This window comes from Pipistrellus kuhlii, unplaced genomic scaffold, assembly GCF_014108245.1.
Source record: "Pipistrellus kuhlii isolate mPipKuh1 unplaced genomic scaffold, mPipKuh1.p scaffold_m20_p_10, whole genome shotgun sequence".
Classification (NCBI taxonomy): Eukaryota; Metazoa; Chordata; class Mammalia; order Chiroptera; family Vespertilionidae; genus Pipistrellus; species Pipistrellus kuhlii.
Window position 1 is genome coordinate 22364217 of NW_023425405.1, and position 15366 is coordinate 22379582.

The 15366-nt window shown below is 44.1% G+C and overlaps 1 protein-coding gene across 4 annotated transcripts in view; it reads right to left on the reverse strand.

Annotated features, from left to right (window-relative positions):
• Positions 1 to 10614: 10614 nt before the first annotated feature.
• The window catches only part of TPK1 (thiamin pyrophosphokinase 1), a 188466-nt gene continuing 183714 nt past the window's right edge, over positions 10615 to 15366 (reverse strand). For all 4 annotated transcript variants that reach the window (XM_036429143.2, XM_036429147.2, XM_036429145.2 and 1 more), the window contains 2 exons: positions 11534 to 12056; positions 10615 to 11406 (listed from right to left, as the gene is read on the reverse strand). In XM_036429143.2, coding sequence (XP_036285036.1) covers positions 11938 to 12056 — 119 coding nt within the window. In that variant the 3' untranslated portion in view covers positions 10615 to 11406; positions 11534 to 11937. The remainder of the gene's footprint in view (positions 11407 to 11533; positions 12057 to 15366) is intronic.

Consider the following 15366-nt stretch of genomic DNA (forward strand, 5'->3'; position numbering starts at 1 on the left):
TATATTGAGTGTCATTGGGATGGAGGGGGGTATTTCTTACATCCTGGACTGAGGAACCTCGGGGCTGTGATTGTTGCCCCCTTATTGTGGGGAGCAGCAAGGACTCCTGCAGCCCCAGTCACATGGTCACAGTGTCAGTTTCATTCACCAAAGTCTGAAGGTTTGGCTGGAGCTGTGCTCTGAAGAGAGGCTGATGTAATTTCTCTGGATGCATTCTCACTTTCTTTTAAATATTCCAAAAACCGGTTGTCTCCGGGAAATCTCAGTAAGAATGAGACTGTAAGCTGCAGGGGACACCTACTATCAATAGATTCCTCATCTCATGCTCAATCCCCAGTGCCTGGCACAGGTAAATCTCCGTAAGTGTCGGATGCCGGAGTTCACGATGCAACAGAAGATGTGCCAGGGGCGTGGGATACGTCAGTGAATAAAGCAAAAACCCCTGCCCTTGTGGAGATTGCCTCATAAATACGAACATCCTATGGAAAGCTAGGTGATAAGACCTTTGAAAAAATAAAGTAAGGGGTTGGAGGGCCAGGGATGGGGTGCTGTGGATGGGGGTAGTTGGACCCATTTTGTTATTAAGTAGCATCTTTCAGGAGGGCCTTGTTGGGGAGGTGAGGTTTGGTAAATTATTTGAAAATGGTGAGGACACAAGCCAGCTGGCTGGGTATCTGGGGAGGAGTTTCCAGGCAGGAAACAGCCAAGCAAAGGCCCTGAGGCTGCAGAGAGAGGTTGTGGGTAGAGTGAGTGGCTAGGTCACCTGGGCATTTTGGTCCATGTAAGGACTCTGGCTTTTCCCTCAGCACTGTAGGAAAGGGATGGTGCAGTGGGACGTGGCGGCCATGCTGAGAAGGAGGACAAGCAGAGGATGGGTTTTTGGGTGGTTGCAGTGATTCAGATGAGAGACAGCAATGGCTTGGAGCAGGGGCTCAATGGCAGAGATGGTGAGACGTGGTCGGATGGTAAATACAGGAAGAAATAGAGGAAGAGGAGACAGTGACTCGGGCTTTGGGCTGGGATAGCTGGAGCAGCACCTTGCTGTCATGGAGATGGAAGGTGACGGACGGAGCAGGCTTTGGGGAGAGCAGCAAGGGGCTGGGGGTGGCCACGCTAAGTGAGACAAGTCCGTTAGATAGCAGAGCGCATAGGCCGTGGGGACGTCCAACAGTGAGTCTCCATGCAGACGTCTGAGACTTCACACTGTGAGCAGACCCGGTGAAAAGAGTGAGGACTGAGAAAGGAGCAGTCCCACATGCCAGGTTGGAGGAACAGTGGGGGGACCAGTAAAGGAGAGAGATGAGGAGTGACCAGTGGGGTCAGAGTGAAACCAGGACATTGTGACGTCCTGCCATCAGGGGAGGAACATGCTCGTAGTGTGAAATATTCCTGATGAGTCAGGTCCAACGAGGCAGCACCACTGGTTTTAGCAAAACCATTGGTGCCTGAGAGGCAGTAGCTTGGTAAGTGGTGGGGCCAAGGCATCACAGTGGGTTCCAGAGAGAAACGGGAGGAGGGGGATTGAAAAATGTGCATTTCCTTGGGAAAATGTTTGAAAGGAGTCTACTACAAAGGAAAGTAGAGGAATGAGGTGGTAGCTATTCGATGAAGTGGGGTCCAAGGCTTATCTAAGGTGGTATCTTTTTCTGATAACACCTTAGAGGAGGAGGATGCAGGGGGAGACAGAATGATGTAAAGGTGCATGGATTACGAACACAGTATGACCGTCAGGCATCAGTAAGGGCCCACGTAAAGAACAGTGTACGTGCACAGACGCCCACATTTAATTTCAGGTGAGGCGTGGTCACCAGCTATTTTCAGGGGAGAAGAGGTGGAGGTGGCATTTAAACAGGGTTTTGGCTTTGTCAGGGAGCACAGCAAGAGGTTATCAGCATGAGTGTGATTATAATGACTGAAGTGTAACATAAGGAGGAGATACTCAATGATGTTTTCTTAAATTTTTTATTTCTCAATTACAGTGCACACAATATTATATTAGTTTCAGCAGCACAGCCTAGCAGTTAAGATATTTATATAACTTACAGAGTAACCCCCTTGATAAGTTTAATACCCATCTGATAGCTATCACAGTACTGTATATTTCCTATGCTCTATATGTCTGAGACTGGTTTTATTACTGGCAATTTGTATACCCTTCTTTTCCCAGGCATCACCCAACCTTCCTCCCATTTGGCAACCATCAATTTGTCCCTGTATCTACTCGTTTGCTTCTATTTTGTTTATTCCTTAGGTTCCATATAATCATATGGTATTTACGATTTCAAGTCATAAATGCACAAGGTTCTCTTTTCTCCACGTTCTCTCTGGCACTTGTCATTGTTGATTTGTTGATGATAGTAGCCATTTCCACAAGTGTGAGGTGACAACTCCTTGTTGTTTTAATTCGCATCTCGGATGATTAGTGACCTGGAGCATCCTTTCATGTGCCTCTTGGCCATCTCATTGTCTTCTTTAGAGAAATGTCTACTCAGGTCCTCTGCCCATTTTAACATCAGAGGTGTGTTTACTTGGCATTAAGTTATATGTATGAGATCTTTATGTACTTTGTATATTAGCCCTTATTGGATGTATTGTTGGCAAATATCTTCTTCCAATCAGTAGGTTTTTTGTTTTGTCAATGGTTTTCTTTTTTGTACAAACACTTTTTGTTTGATGTAGTCCCATTTGTTTATTTTTCTACGTTTCCCTTGCCCAATGAGACATATCCTTTTGGAGTGCCTTTTGTGGATCTCATGGGGTGTTGCTCTGGTGCGGTCCGAAACCAACCACTGGGCATGTTGATTGTGGGACCTCTGAGGACGGTTCTGGTGCAGGACAGGGCCTGTGCCCAGCCTGGAGCTGCCTGGTAGGAGCTACATGACCCGTGGTTGGTTGCTGTCAGTGCTAGGCTTGGAGGCACGGGGAGGGACTGGCTTAGAGCACAGGCTGGCTGCCTGATTTGGGGGGATTTTGTGGACCTTTGACAAGTGTGCCTGCATGGGAAAGCCATTGGGAGAGGTTCAGACCTCCCAGCACTTCTGTCCCTGGAAGCTCCCGTCCCTCCAGCCCTTGCTTTGAAGTTAGTTAATTTAGTTCCTCCTCATATGTCCCTGGTGCTTTTCAAGCTAATACCCCTCCCTGGTGCTTTTCAAGTTGATCCCCCTCCCTGGTGCTCAGAGGGAGTGAGACTGTGAGCGAGCCTGTGTACAGATGAAGATCTGGAGTCCCTAGGTCTCCAGCAGCCTGTCTCAATCAGCCACAACCCTGGTTTTCACAGCAGGTATTGTGGGGACTCCTCTTTCTGGCACTGGTGCCCTGGGCTGGGACCCCTTGTTCCTCAGTGGGGAACTCTCAAGCTGAAATACCCTCCTGTTTCCTAACCCCTGAGGGTGAGGGATATGCCTGTTCCATCGCTCAGGCCCTCCTACCAGTCTCCATGAGGTTATTGCTTTACATCCTTAGTTATAGCTTAGCTCCCTGGTCGGCAAACTGTGGCTTGCGAGCCACATGCGGCTCTTTGGCCCCTTGAGTGTGGCTCTTCCACAAAATACTCTTCCACAGCCTGGGCCAGTCTATTTTGACAAAGTGGCGTTAGAAGAAATTTAAGTTTAAAAAATTTGGCTCTCAAAAGAAATTTCAATCGTTGTACTGCTAATATTTGGCTCTGTTGACTAATAAATTAGCTGACCACTGGCTTAGCTAATCTTCAGGTGGTTGTGATGTTTGTTGTATAATATAGTTGTAATTTTGATGTGGATGTGAGAGGAGGTGAGCATGGTATTACGTACGCTGTCACCTTGACTGGAAGTCCAGAGTCAGGACAGATTTATCAGTAATGTTTGTTGAATGAATACATGATGGAATAAGATTGAATAAGCTTCGATTTTTGTTTATGAAAAAAAGGGTTTTTGAATAATCAAATAAATGCTATCTTAATGCCTGAAAAACACAGAGGGAATCAGACAGTAGGAATCTCCACGCTGGGACGTCCTGTGCACGTGTGTCCGTCTCTGCCACTTCTCTGTCCATCTGTCCTTCCTGAATCTGTATGCCTGTGCACTCCCATTTACTAGTGCCCTTGAGACTCTGCCTGCCTCTAAGTGTCTCTGTAATGTTAGATGATCTTACTAAAATGTGATTTCTTTTTGCTTACATATAGGGATTTTAAATATTTTAAATCAGGTAATATAATTATATTACAAAAAATAAAATTTTATTGTACATGCTTATTTTCTTAAAAATATAGAAAACAGAAATAGATTATATAGAGTTTGAGCATAACCATTAACTGTGAGTACTGGAAGAGATCATATTTAAATTTTTACCATGGTTAGCTTTGTATAGTGAAATCTGAGGTATTTTTTTTCTTATATTTCCTCACAAGCATCTTGTTTATTGGATGGAGACACAGAAGTCCACTACTGTAAGGCTAACTGCTCTGTTACCATTTGAAGGTGAAGCTCACTCCCTTCCCAAATGGGGAGGGAAAGGGAAGAATCATTCCTTCCCTTTCTCATCTCCTTCGCCCAAGTGAAGGTCCCGTTTTACTCTTCATTGTTTCCATTGCCTCGTCTTTTTTTTCCTTCCCTCTTTCCCCTCTCATTCATGCATTTATTCTGGGAGCCCACAAGGGCATCATGCCTGTGTCTGCCTGCAGCAGGCATTCAAATCTGTGTTTAAGGACAGAAATATGTCAGTTTGGACTAACACAATTTACTGGACTTTCTGCTTTATTGAAAGTTAACTCATTTGTTTTTATTTTTATTGAGGTAACATTGGATAGTAACATTTTGTAAGTTCCAGGCGTATGTCTAGTTACCATACGTCACCATCTAATGGACCTCCTCTGCCCATTTCATCCTCCCAGCTCCCACCTTAACCTCTGGCAGTCACCAATGTGTAGCCTGTATCTATGAATTTGCTGAGTGAAATTATACTTGTTTTTGTCCTTTTCTGTCTGACTTATTTCACTTAGCATTAACACCCTCTTGTTACAGGTGGCAATGTTTTGTCTTTTTTTATTGTTGAGTGGTATTCCATGGAGCATATGTGTAGATGTATATGAACATTGTTTGTCCATTCATTTGTCAGTGGACACGTAGGCTGCTTCTGAGTTCTGGCCATTGTGAACGAGAGGGCCCGGGCCAGGGGCAGGCTAACCCAGGTTGCAGTGGGAAGGCACAGGGGCGCCTTCTGTCCAGGACTTTGGCACGCTCCTCCAGCCAGGGAAGCTGTTGTCCCCTCCGTTCTTTCATCTGCGTTCTTGCATGGGTAACACACCTCACCGTACGTCTTCAACGCATGCAATAGCAGTGAATGTTCAGTGGGGCCATAAGAATACATTTGCAAAAAATGCAAAGCTAACTAAGCTTCTGATGATTTTAGCTCAGCACATATATCTCCCCCCTCAAACTTCATGCAGGTATAAGTTGTTGGCTTTTCTCAGGAGTTATTCAACACAGAATCTTGGAGACTTAGGGGCCAGATCTCACAAGTTGTCAGTTCAACCTTGGTGAACCCCGCGAGCTCGTGGTTTGCGAGTGAGGGAGTCCATTTTGTGACTCTGGATGGCAAACCTGTCAGGTGATTCTCTTTTCCAATGGATGAAATGTGCTCCCATGGAGTCTACACAGAACTGGTAGGGGGAGTGTTTTGAGGAGGCTAGAGTAGGAGTAAGAAGGGAATTCAGGAACTCAGGGCTTTTCAAACTCTTATTTCTTTGTAGTCAACCCATTCATCCTATTCCCCCCACTCCCATTTTTAAATGTTTTCATTGATATTTAGAGATAGAGGAAGGGAGAGCAGTAGAGAGGTAGAAACACCGATGAGAGAAGAACATCATCAATTGGCTGCCCCTGCACAGCCCTGCTGGGGATCCAGTCAGCACCCCAGGCATATGCCCTGACTGGAATAAAACAATGACCTCTTGGTTCCTGCATCAATACTCAATCACTGAGCCATACCATTTGGGCCACCCTACCCCCATTGATGTAATATTTACTTGCTTTTTATGCCTTGGAGATTCTTATAAATTACACATCTACCCAAGGGAAAGCTTAAGCCTAGGGCAGCTTGGAAAGCGATTTCTTCCTGGAAACAGGAATGAAAAGCAATAGTGTCAATGTGACTAACACTGGGTTTTACATTTCTATAGATACACAATTACTAGCAATATCGCATCTAGAGGCGAAATTATGAAAATGATGTGAATATCCACTTCTTAAAATTTAGGGCAAATTTTTTCTTTTGTGGAAAACTTACGTTCTACCTAAAAATTAATAAAAATCTCTCTTTGATCTCCATTTAGTCTTAAAAAGAATATATTGGCTTCTTTATTGTCTATTTTTATTCCTCATGAAACTCATTGCTCAATGCCATTGGCATGCAAATGGTTGACCATGTTGCTGGATTCCTTGCTATGCTCTTGAATCAAAACTTGGATTAAAAGGTCAACTTTAAAATATGCATCATTCACTGATTGAAAGCTATCCCAACAATTCACTGCACCACTTCTCCTCACCCCATTATTCATGGAGGCTCCCCTGAATTTTAAGAAGTGCCAATAAAAGGGCAGAATGTGTAAATCTTGGGGGCCTAGGGAATTTTTTCCATGAATAGGGAATAATTTTTTCCATGAATAGAGTGAAAAGTATTTATTAAAATAACAAAGTAGGCATAGTAGAGAGAGAATTGGACACTTAATATTTCCGAGAGCACAAAACAACGAAACCTATTATTCTAAGAAAGGCCTTGCTCCGTGTCCTTCACGTATTTGGTTCCGGAGCCAGTGTATTGAAAGCCTCCCTATTTTTTAGGTTATTTTTCAAATTTTATAGCCAATAGTATTGGGGTCATCCAGCAGTTTGCAGTGGGGCTCAAGTGTAGGAGTTTAAGGGACAGGCGAGCAGAATATCCTAAATATTACACAGAAAGCTGCTTTATGCATGTACAAATATGTGCTGAGCATGTGTGTTAGTAAAGTATTATGAAGACAAGTTTTTTGGTTTTTTTTTAAAAGAGAGGTTTGTTTTCCAATAAAAACTAATTATTTTGTGGCATTGGTTTTTCTTAAAGTTAGATTTTTTAAAAGTTAGATAAAGTTGGAGATAGCATATCCTTTTTTCTGGTTTTAGAGTCCTCAGGCTAATTTAATATGCATGTTACAGGTTTCCTTTGTGGAACAAGTAGATGTAAAACAAAGCAAATATCAGAATGGAATGCCATGGTTTCAAAGTGTTTAAAAATAGCATGTCTTTTAGTCTGTAGTCTACGTCAGCTCATGACAGCCAAGGTCATTCCTTGAACCCCCAAAGCTGGAAATAGCTCCAGCTACAAGCTGTCCAACTCCAAAAAATGTCTGGGTAACCTTTTCTTTTCTATTCCCCTGCAAGTGGGGCCAGTCAAACCTGCTCTTCCCATTGCTTCCAACCTTTTAGTGCACACTGACCTTCCCAACCTGCCGGTGCCTGCCACGCGGCCCCCACTTTTCCTTGTCTGTCCCCTTCAAGCAGCTCCCAGTTCCTCAGCCTTTGCTCTCCTCCTCTGTGACGGGGTGAGAACAGCGATGTGGAGCCTTGTGTGATGTCTGTAAGCCCAGCCATGGGACCGTGCAGTGACTTCCTTCTTCAGATGTGAGCGAGCGAGCGAGTGGGTGGTAGAATCAGGACTCTCCAGTAAAAAATTATAGCCTTGTCTTTACGACAGAGGAACCTGCTTAAAGGGAACTTTAGTATCTCTTCTCAAATCTCGCATGGTTAGGAATCAAGTGAGGAAAAGAGGGTTTTCAGGGGCTAGGGCGCGATGCAGTGTGTTCCTGGGCCTGGGTACACGGGGGAGGTCAGTGACTGCACCAGAAGGTCAGTGCCATCGCTCAGATACTGGGCAGAGCTGCAGAGAGAGGATGCAGCAGATACCGAGACACAGGGTTCATGCTCCCCAAGGCCTCCCATTCCTAGCAGAGAATTGATAAAACAAAATTAATTCTGCCATCCAGATGGGACTTGGCTCAGTTCCCACAGACTTTTATACTCACCATTTCCCATATTTATTGTCTGAGAATATAACTACATATTAAACATTCACTAGTCTTTAAAATACATACTTCAGATATGATTGTTAATCTTTTATCAATTCCTTTTATTATCAGTTAAAAATGCTTTTCAACACTTGGGCGAACACAGAATTATATGTCTTTGATTTCCTGGTTCTCAGGGACAGCTGTGAGTCTATTATTAGAAACTTCTTATTTCTTAACTGCGGGAGACCTTGGGGCCCTGCTCAGGGTTTGCAGGGAAGGCATTTGTTTCTCTCTGGCCACAGGGAACAAGTCCTTGGACCTGTTCTCTCTGTCACCTGTGCGGGAGGATGATGTTCTCTCCATCACTATGAGGAATGATGCTGCGTGACCTCCTTCCCAGGGAGCTGCTCTATGGTCTGTGGTGACATCGTGCACCAGCTGAGCCTCCAGGGGTGCCAGGCCAATGGAGAGTCATTGATCCTGGCTGCCTGGAGGACTGCTGTGCGACGGGGCTCATCAGAAAACTATGATTAATAAGTGAAATCTGCTGTGGGCAAGGAAGGGCTAACTTGTTTGTTCAAGGAATTTTCCATTTCCCATATACTGACTCCCTGGGAATGGGGTGGCCTTGTGCCTTCAGTTTTGATCTTCCCTAGCATAAGGGTCATTTATTTTATTCTGAATAGGATACTGTAGATACAACGTAATAATCTAGTGGCCCCCATTCCCACTGAGGTTAGACTGCTTTTATATTCCCAAATAGGCCAGTCCTCTTAGCACACATATAGTATACGAACTATCATTAAATGCTGAAGTGGTAAATTATACTCATATTGTCCTGAACATAGGAAAGATGTATATGTCCAAGGCAGAACTCTTGCACACGTTTTTTGAAAATGTGCTCTTATGCGTTTTATTTTACCCATTGGTGTGATTTTTCAATATAGAATAGGTTTCTTGGTGTTTTTCCAGTTTAGAATAAGACTATTAGAGCACTGTGTGTGTGTGTGTGTGTGTGTGTGTGTGCGCGCGCGTGTGCGTGCGCGCACCTGGCGGGCCACGGTGAACAGTTTGGCAGTCACCACGCAGACCACACCCCTTATAGTTGCACGGAGAGGATGGTTTCTCCCGTCACTGACGTGGCGCAGGCCCTCCCTCTCAATCCTTTCATATCCACGTGCCCTTTGTTTTGCTCAGTCAGCGGGATCTGTGGGAAGCATGAGCCTGAGCAGCGACATAAGCAAGGTCTGTCCCAGAGGCACCGCACGTGTTAGAAGCGTGGCTCCGACACTCAAGACCTAGCTTGTGACGGCCCAGGCTGTCTCAGCTGCCACCTCCTTGCTGAGTGATCCTCTGTATCACCTGACATGGCCCTCCTCCATCCAAGAGAAAACTGCTGTCTGCTCAGCAAAAGTTAAGGAATGCAGATATACAGGGGTGGTGGGCAAAAGTAGGGTTATGATTGTTTGTATGGAAACTATTATAATAATTAATAATAACTAACAATAGGAGAATAAACTGTTTCGTGAACTCACATCTGCAAACCTATGTTTGCCCACCCCTGTATTACTCTGTATGACCTACAACTGGTACAGTTCCCAACCACTTAGATCCCTTATTCCATCTGTGGATTCCCAGCTGCTGGAAGAGAAGACTCTCACTAATCAGAGATTTGGGTAACTCAGTGCCATTCTGGGGGGACCATTGCTAGGTTTATAAAAGCTGTAAGTCTGATCTGTGTGAAGAAGACTGAAGCCAAAGGGTATTGCCAGCAGGGCCCAGCTTCCAGTTTCCCTTATGGCTGTAATTGGGAGGTCAGGATCCGAACTAAACAGGCCTGCGGGCAGAGGGGCAGCCTGGCAGGTTCCCCAGTGACCTGAGATCTCATCTGCAGACTCAGTGTTAGTAGAAAAGCAAGCAGTGGAGCCCTGGCCGGTGTGCCTCGGTTGGTTGGCATGTCATCCATATACCAAGAGGTGGTGGGTTTGATTCCTGGTCAGGGCACATTCCTAGGTTGCAAGTTCGATCCCTGGTTGGGGTGCATATGGGAGGCAACTATTAATGTTTCTCACACTAAAGTTTCTTTTTCTCTCTTTCCCTTCCTCTCCAAAACTCAATAAAAACATTCTCAGGTGAGGGTTGAAAATCCACAACATACTTCTTGAAATGATGTGGTCAGGTAGCAGAAAATGGCACTTAAGTAGTTTTAGGAATGGAGGGGTCAAATACCTCATTCTTCAGGAACCCGGCAGGAAGGGGGAGGGCGCCCTCTGCCTTCCATGGGGGGAGGGGGTGCTGGTGTGGGGAAGTCTCAGTGCTGCCCCATTCGTGCTAATACAGCAAACTGTAATCCTTTAGCTAAATGTCCTGATCACCAGTGAGGCTGAGGGACCTCACCCATGCACAAATTCACGCATCAGACCTCTAGTGTATTGATGATAATTCTGGTCTTTCGCCGAAATCCTATGAGTGAAGTATTGTCCTTAGTAATCATCCTTTGAGCAAATCTTTTTTAAAATGTAGAAACACTAACACTGAGGTGACTGGTGATAATGAAGTAGTTGAGAAAGATTGCTTTAATGCTGACCACACACGTGCACATTAACTAAACACTTTTATTGGACATCTGGATTTCAGTCTCACACACATCGGCACAGACGGTTCAGAGGACCTCTGGCACCGCGGGCTGGTTCAGCAGAGGCCCTCTCTAGCACCAGGAGGAAAGAGCTGCTGGTCCCTTTCCCGCAGTGGCGGCCTGTTGGCAGGTTCTACTTCCTGGTTTTTATGGCCACACACCGTTTGGGAAATGGGGCAGAAGAGGGTAAGAGGCTAGAACAGGGTCTAATCCTAAAAGCAACGTGAATACGTTTCAGTGCTGGGGCTAACGCTCTCACCCTGTGCAGGATCTGCCCAGGAAATGCCAGTCAGTTTTTGGCCCTGAGTGTGGGAAGGGGCTCAGGACCCTCCATCCAGTCCCTCCGTTTCCAGGTGAGGAGGGGGCTCCGGGAGTCGGGTGAAGGGCACAGGAACGCAGGCTTTCAGAGCTGGGCTCCTCAGTGCATGGCTCACTTGTCCCACAGGCTGCCAGGCTCTCTTTCTGGTCGGTGTTGTCTGCGAGCCAGTGTTTCTCAGTCTGAGGGATGTTGGGGTGATTCCACTTCTGGGCTTGCTGTGCAGTCTCAGTCCAGGCTGCAAAGCAATGAGGCAGCTTTGGGGAGTGTCCCAGGACTGTATGAATTCATGCCATTTCTCTCTTCACCTAGAGCTTCTTTAACCGCCTGCTTTCAAATTTAATCATTAGGTCAATGGTTCTCATTTTAAGAGACAGTAATAAGGCTGAAGTAAAAGGTGCAGTCCTAACACCTCAATCTGCTACACAGCAATCTACCCTGTTTCCCCGAAAATAAGACAGTGTCTTATATTATTTTTTTTCCCCCCAAGATGCGCTAGATCTTATTTTCAGGGGATGCTTATTTTTCCATGCACTAGGTCTTATTTTCAGGGGCACACGGTAACGCTAACAGGCTCAGAAGCAGCCCTGGAGGGTGTGCAGCTGGAGGCCTGCGTGCTGACACCAAGGAGCCCCACTGAGCCTTCTCAGCTTCGAATTAAAGTCATTTTCTAGGATAAATGGAATGATTAATAACATAAGGACAATCAGTACTGAACTGTATGGTGGAATGATCCACATTAGTTTTTTAACCAAATGTAATAATAGAGATTGTTTATTTTCTTAACATAATGGTATCTCCCCTCACTGTGAAACTGAGATCTGTCATGTTACCTGAATCACCTAAACATGACATCGTTAAGAGGAGTGGGCTTAGACTCCTGCAGACCAAGGGGCCCTGTGCTTGTTGTGCAATGAGGTGCTGGCAGATGAGGTAAGTTGGAGGTGGAGCTAGAAGGCCAGTCCGTGGTCAGTTTTTGATGGCCATGGTCCAGAGGAGGGGGTGGTCCGTTTCCACGGTCACGACACCAGACCCATCGTAGGTGTTGGAGGTGCTGACCAGGGTTCCAAAGCTGAGTGTGTGATTTGCTGTAAGAAAACGATAAGAAAATGTTTGGAATGAATCTGTCAGCAGTTACAAACACAAGTGAGCTCGTGCGTGGATAGAAGACATGTGAAATGCGGGTGGGTGAAATACAGGACATGGGATTGTAAAACTGCAAGTTTTTCTAACTTGCTGGGGCTGGTGGCTGGTTGTTGACCTTTTGGACACATGCCATTCTCATAGCAAAGTCCATTGACTTTTCTTTTGTGTTCCTTACCAGAACCCATTTCTGTAACATGCTACTTCATTTCTCGCCTTTCATGATGCAATTTGAATTTTCCTTGATGTTTCAGAACATTTACACTAGTTATTAAACTCTAGAGAGACCCTGTTTTAGCTTCAAGTAAGCATAGGATTTTGATCTTTTTTTCCCTCATAAATTAAGAAAAGGCCTTTTTTCTTTTTTCTTTTTCTTTTTTGTGTGAAAGTAATAGGAACAAAGATTAGAGCCAACTTCCAAAGTGCAGCCTTGAGTGAGCCACTGCCGAGCAGCTGCAAAGCGAGGACAGGAGATGAGCTGTCCTTTTCACCACTGAGTCATCCAGCTAAAGGCTTGCGAGTGATAATAAGAACTTATGTATTCATAAATTACATAAATCTATATTTACACTTTCTAACACCATGCTTGGAGTAAATGCTAGGCACAGAGCAGTTCTTTGTGCCTTTGCTTATATAAGAGCAGTTCGCTTCACCAACTTGACTGTCTTATAAATATTATTTTTGGCTAAAATTCAGAGAAAAAGAAACAAGTGCTATGGACCAATACTGTTATTTATAGAATCAGGAAACCAGAAAGTTACACTGTACTAATTCAATTGTAATGCTCACTTCCCACTAGAGGGAGCCTGTTATCTTTCTGAGGAAATATTTGGAAAGACAATTTTAAAATTCAGAAATGTATAACTAATATTCCTACATTCTTTAAGGAATATAATGAGTAGACTCCTACCTGGACAGAGAGCAGATACTCCTATAATTATACTCATTCTAAACCATCCCTTTTCCTTCTCACTGCTCTAGATTCCTTATCTGATCAACCCAATTGCCTATAACCTGCCTGTCCCCCATCCCAAACATCCTGGCATTTGAGGCCCTTCGTCACCTGGCTGCTTCCTCCTACTCACCCTTTCTTCAATAGAACAGGAATGTCCCACTCCCATGAAAAGTTTTGATGTTCTTTCTCTCCTGGCACATACCTGTTTTTTTTTGTTTTTTTCCCCAATGCTTGCTGTATCCCTCAAGGTTAAGGTCAAGTGTCACCTTCTAGCCTGTAGAGTTCTCTTTGGTTCTCTACCTACCACAGGTGGATAATAATTCCCTTTCTATTTATAAATTACTTGACCGCTTCTCTAGAAGAGACTTTGAGTATTTCAATTCTAAGTCTAGGACCAGCAAAGTATAAGGTGAGTCTGAAACATCTGTTCCCAGAAAAGCAAGAGAGCGCTAAAAAAAAAAAAAAAAATCAGAAACTGAGAAGATAGAAATAGAGAAGAATACTAAGAGTGATGCGCAAGATATTTTCAGTCTCAAAGTACCATTCCATGTATTACTTCCAATTTTTTAAAAAATGTACCAGACAGAGCTCATATCACCAGTAAAGAACAAACTGACATTGTGTTCCTCCTAATGTGTTGCGACATGAACACAAATGTAACATCACTTGTATAATAATTTTTGTCAACATCGCTCACTCCAAATGTAATTGGGGGAGGCAGCAGACCAGGGCCGAAGGGGGACACCTGGAAGGCTAGCTGGCTTGGGGTGTTCAAAGCTGTCAACGTTAAGGGGTGTGTGTGGGCTTTTCTGGGTTAAAAGATACTAAACAGATAATACAATTAACCCTTTGCACTCCGAACCATTCTGGACATTGGCTACCAGCTACTCGACGCTACTTTGAGGCGGACACGTGCGTTGAATTAACTCAATTCCCCGTAATCACTAATAAACTGCAATCTCCCCTGAGAGGGGACATCCGAGTGATATGCTAGAATTCCGATGTCCCCTGAGAGGGGACAGCGAAGTGCAAAGGGTTAAATATAATGGTTGGCTTTTAAAGATATTGTAGTGGATTTAAAAATGTTATAAACAGCATCACTGGAAGAACCAATATACACCGTATTTTTCGGACCATAAGACACACTTTTTCCCCCCCAGAAGTGGGGGGAAAAAGTCCCTGCGTCTTATGGTCCAAATATAGCCTACACATATACTTTAAAAAAAAAGTTTTTTTACTTGCCCATCTCTGTGTGGTCTCTGTGTGCTTGCCCGGCTCTCAAATGGTTCTAAATGCTGCTGTTTACTTTACAGGGTTGATTACATGTGTTTATGACTGTGATGTTGGGTTTCAATGCACATAAAATATTTTAGGACACTATTTGTTTCAGAATCTTTTTTTCTTCATTTCCCTTCTCTAAAAACTGGTGCGTCTTATGGTCCGAAAAATACGGTAATTAGTATTATACAGCCTATGAAAATAGGCTGTATAATACTAATCTATCAGTGTTACAGTTTTGGGAGTAGATAATGACAGTGTTATAGTTTTTGGAATAGATAATTACATTGTAGTTATATGGGAGAACATACTTGTTCTTGAGAAAGAGAACCTGAAGCATTTCAGGGGTTAAATATCATCATGCCTTCAACATAGAGTCCTCAGCTTATGATGATTTGACTTTCAGTTCTTTGATTTTAAAATAGTGAAAGAGCAATATGAATTCGGTGGAAACTCTACTTTGAATTCTAATCTTTTCCTGGGCCAGCAATATGCACTGTGATACTGCAGCAGCAGTGAAATGATGCTGCCCAATTGTAGGGTAGGGCAGTGGTCGGCAAACTGTAGCTCATGAGCCACAAAATACCACAGGTGGGCACGCATATACAGTGCGATTGAAACTTCGTGGCCCATGCGCAGAAGTAGGTTTTCGGCTCTCAAAAGAAATCTCAATTGTTGTACTGTTGATATTTGGCTCTGTTGACTAGTGAGTTTGTCGACCACTGGGCTAGCGTTTGTTCTGAGCACTTGTAAGGTGGGTGAGGCTGTGATTCTGAGTAGGTTAGGTGTATCAAATGCATGTCTACTTATGGTATTTGATATTTTCAACTTAGGATGGGTTTATCAGGACTGAAATGGTTTTGAAAGCAAAAAACACACTTGAAGAATTGCATAAGTAGAAAAAATGTCAACAATTGATAAATTTGGGCAAATAGATTTTGCTGTTGGTCTGAACCCTTTCAACATTAAAATTTAGGGGGGAAATGTGGGAGGAAAGGCTAAGAACTTATGAAGGGAAGTAC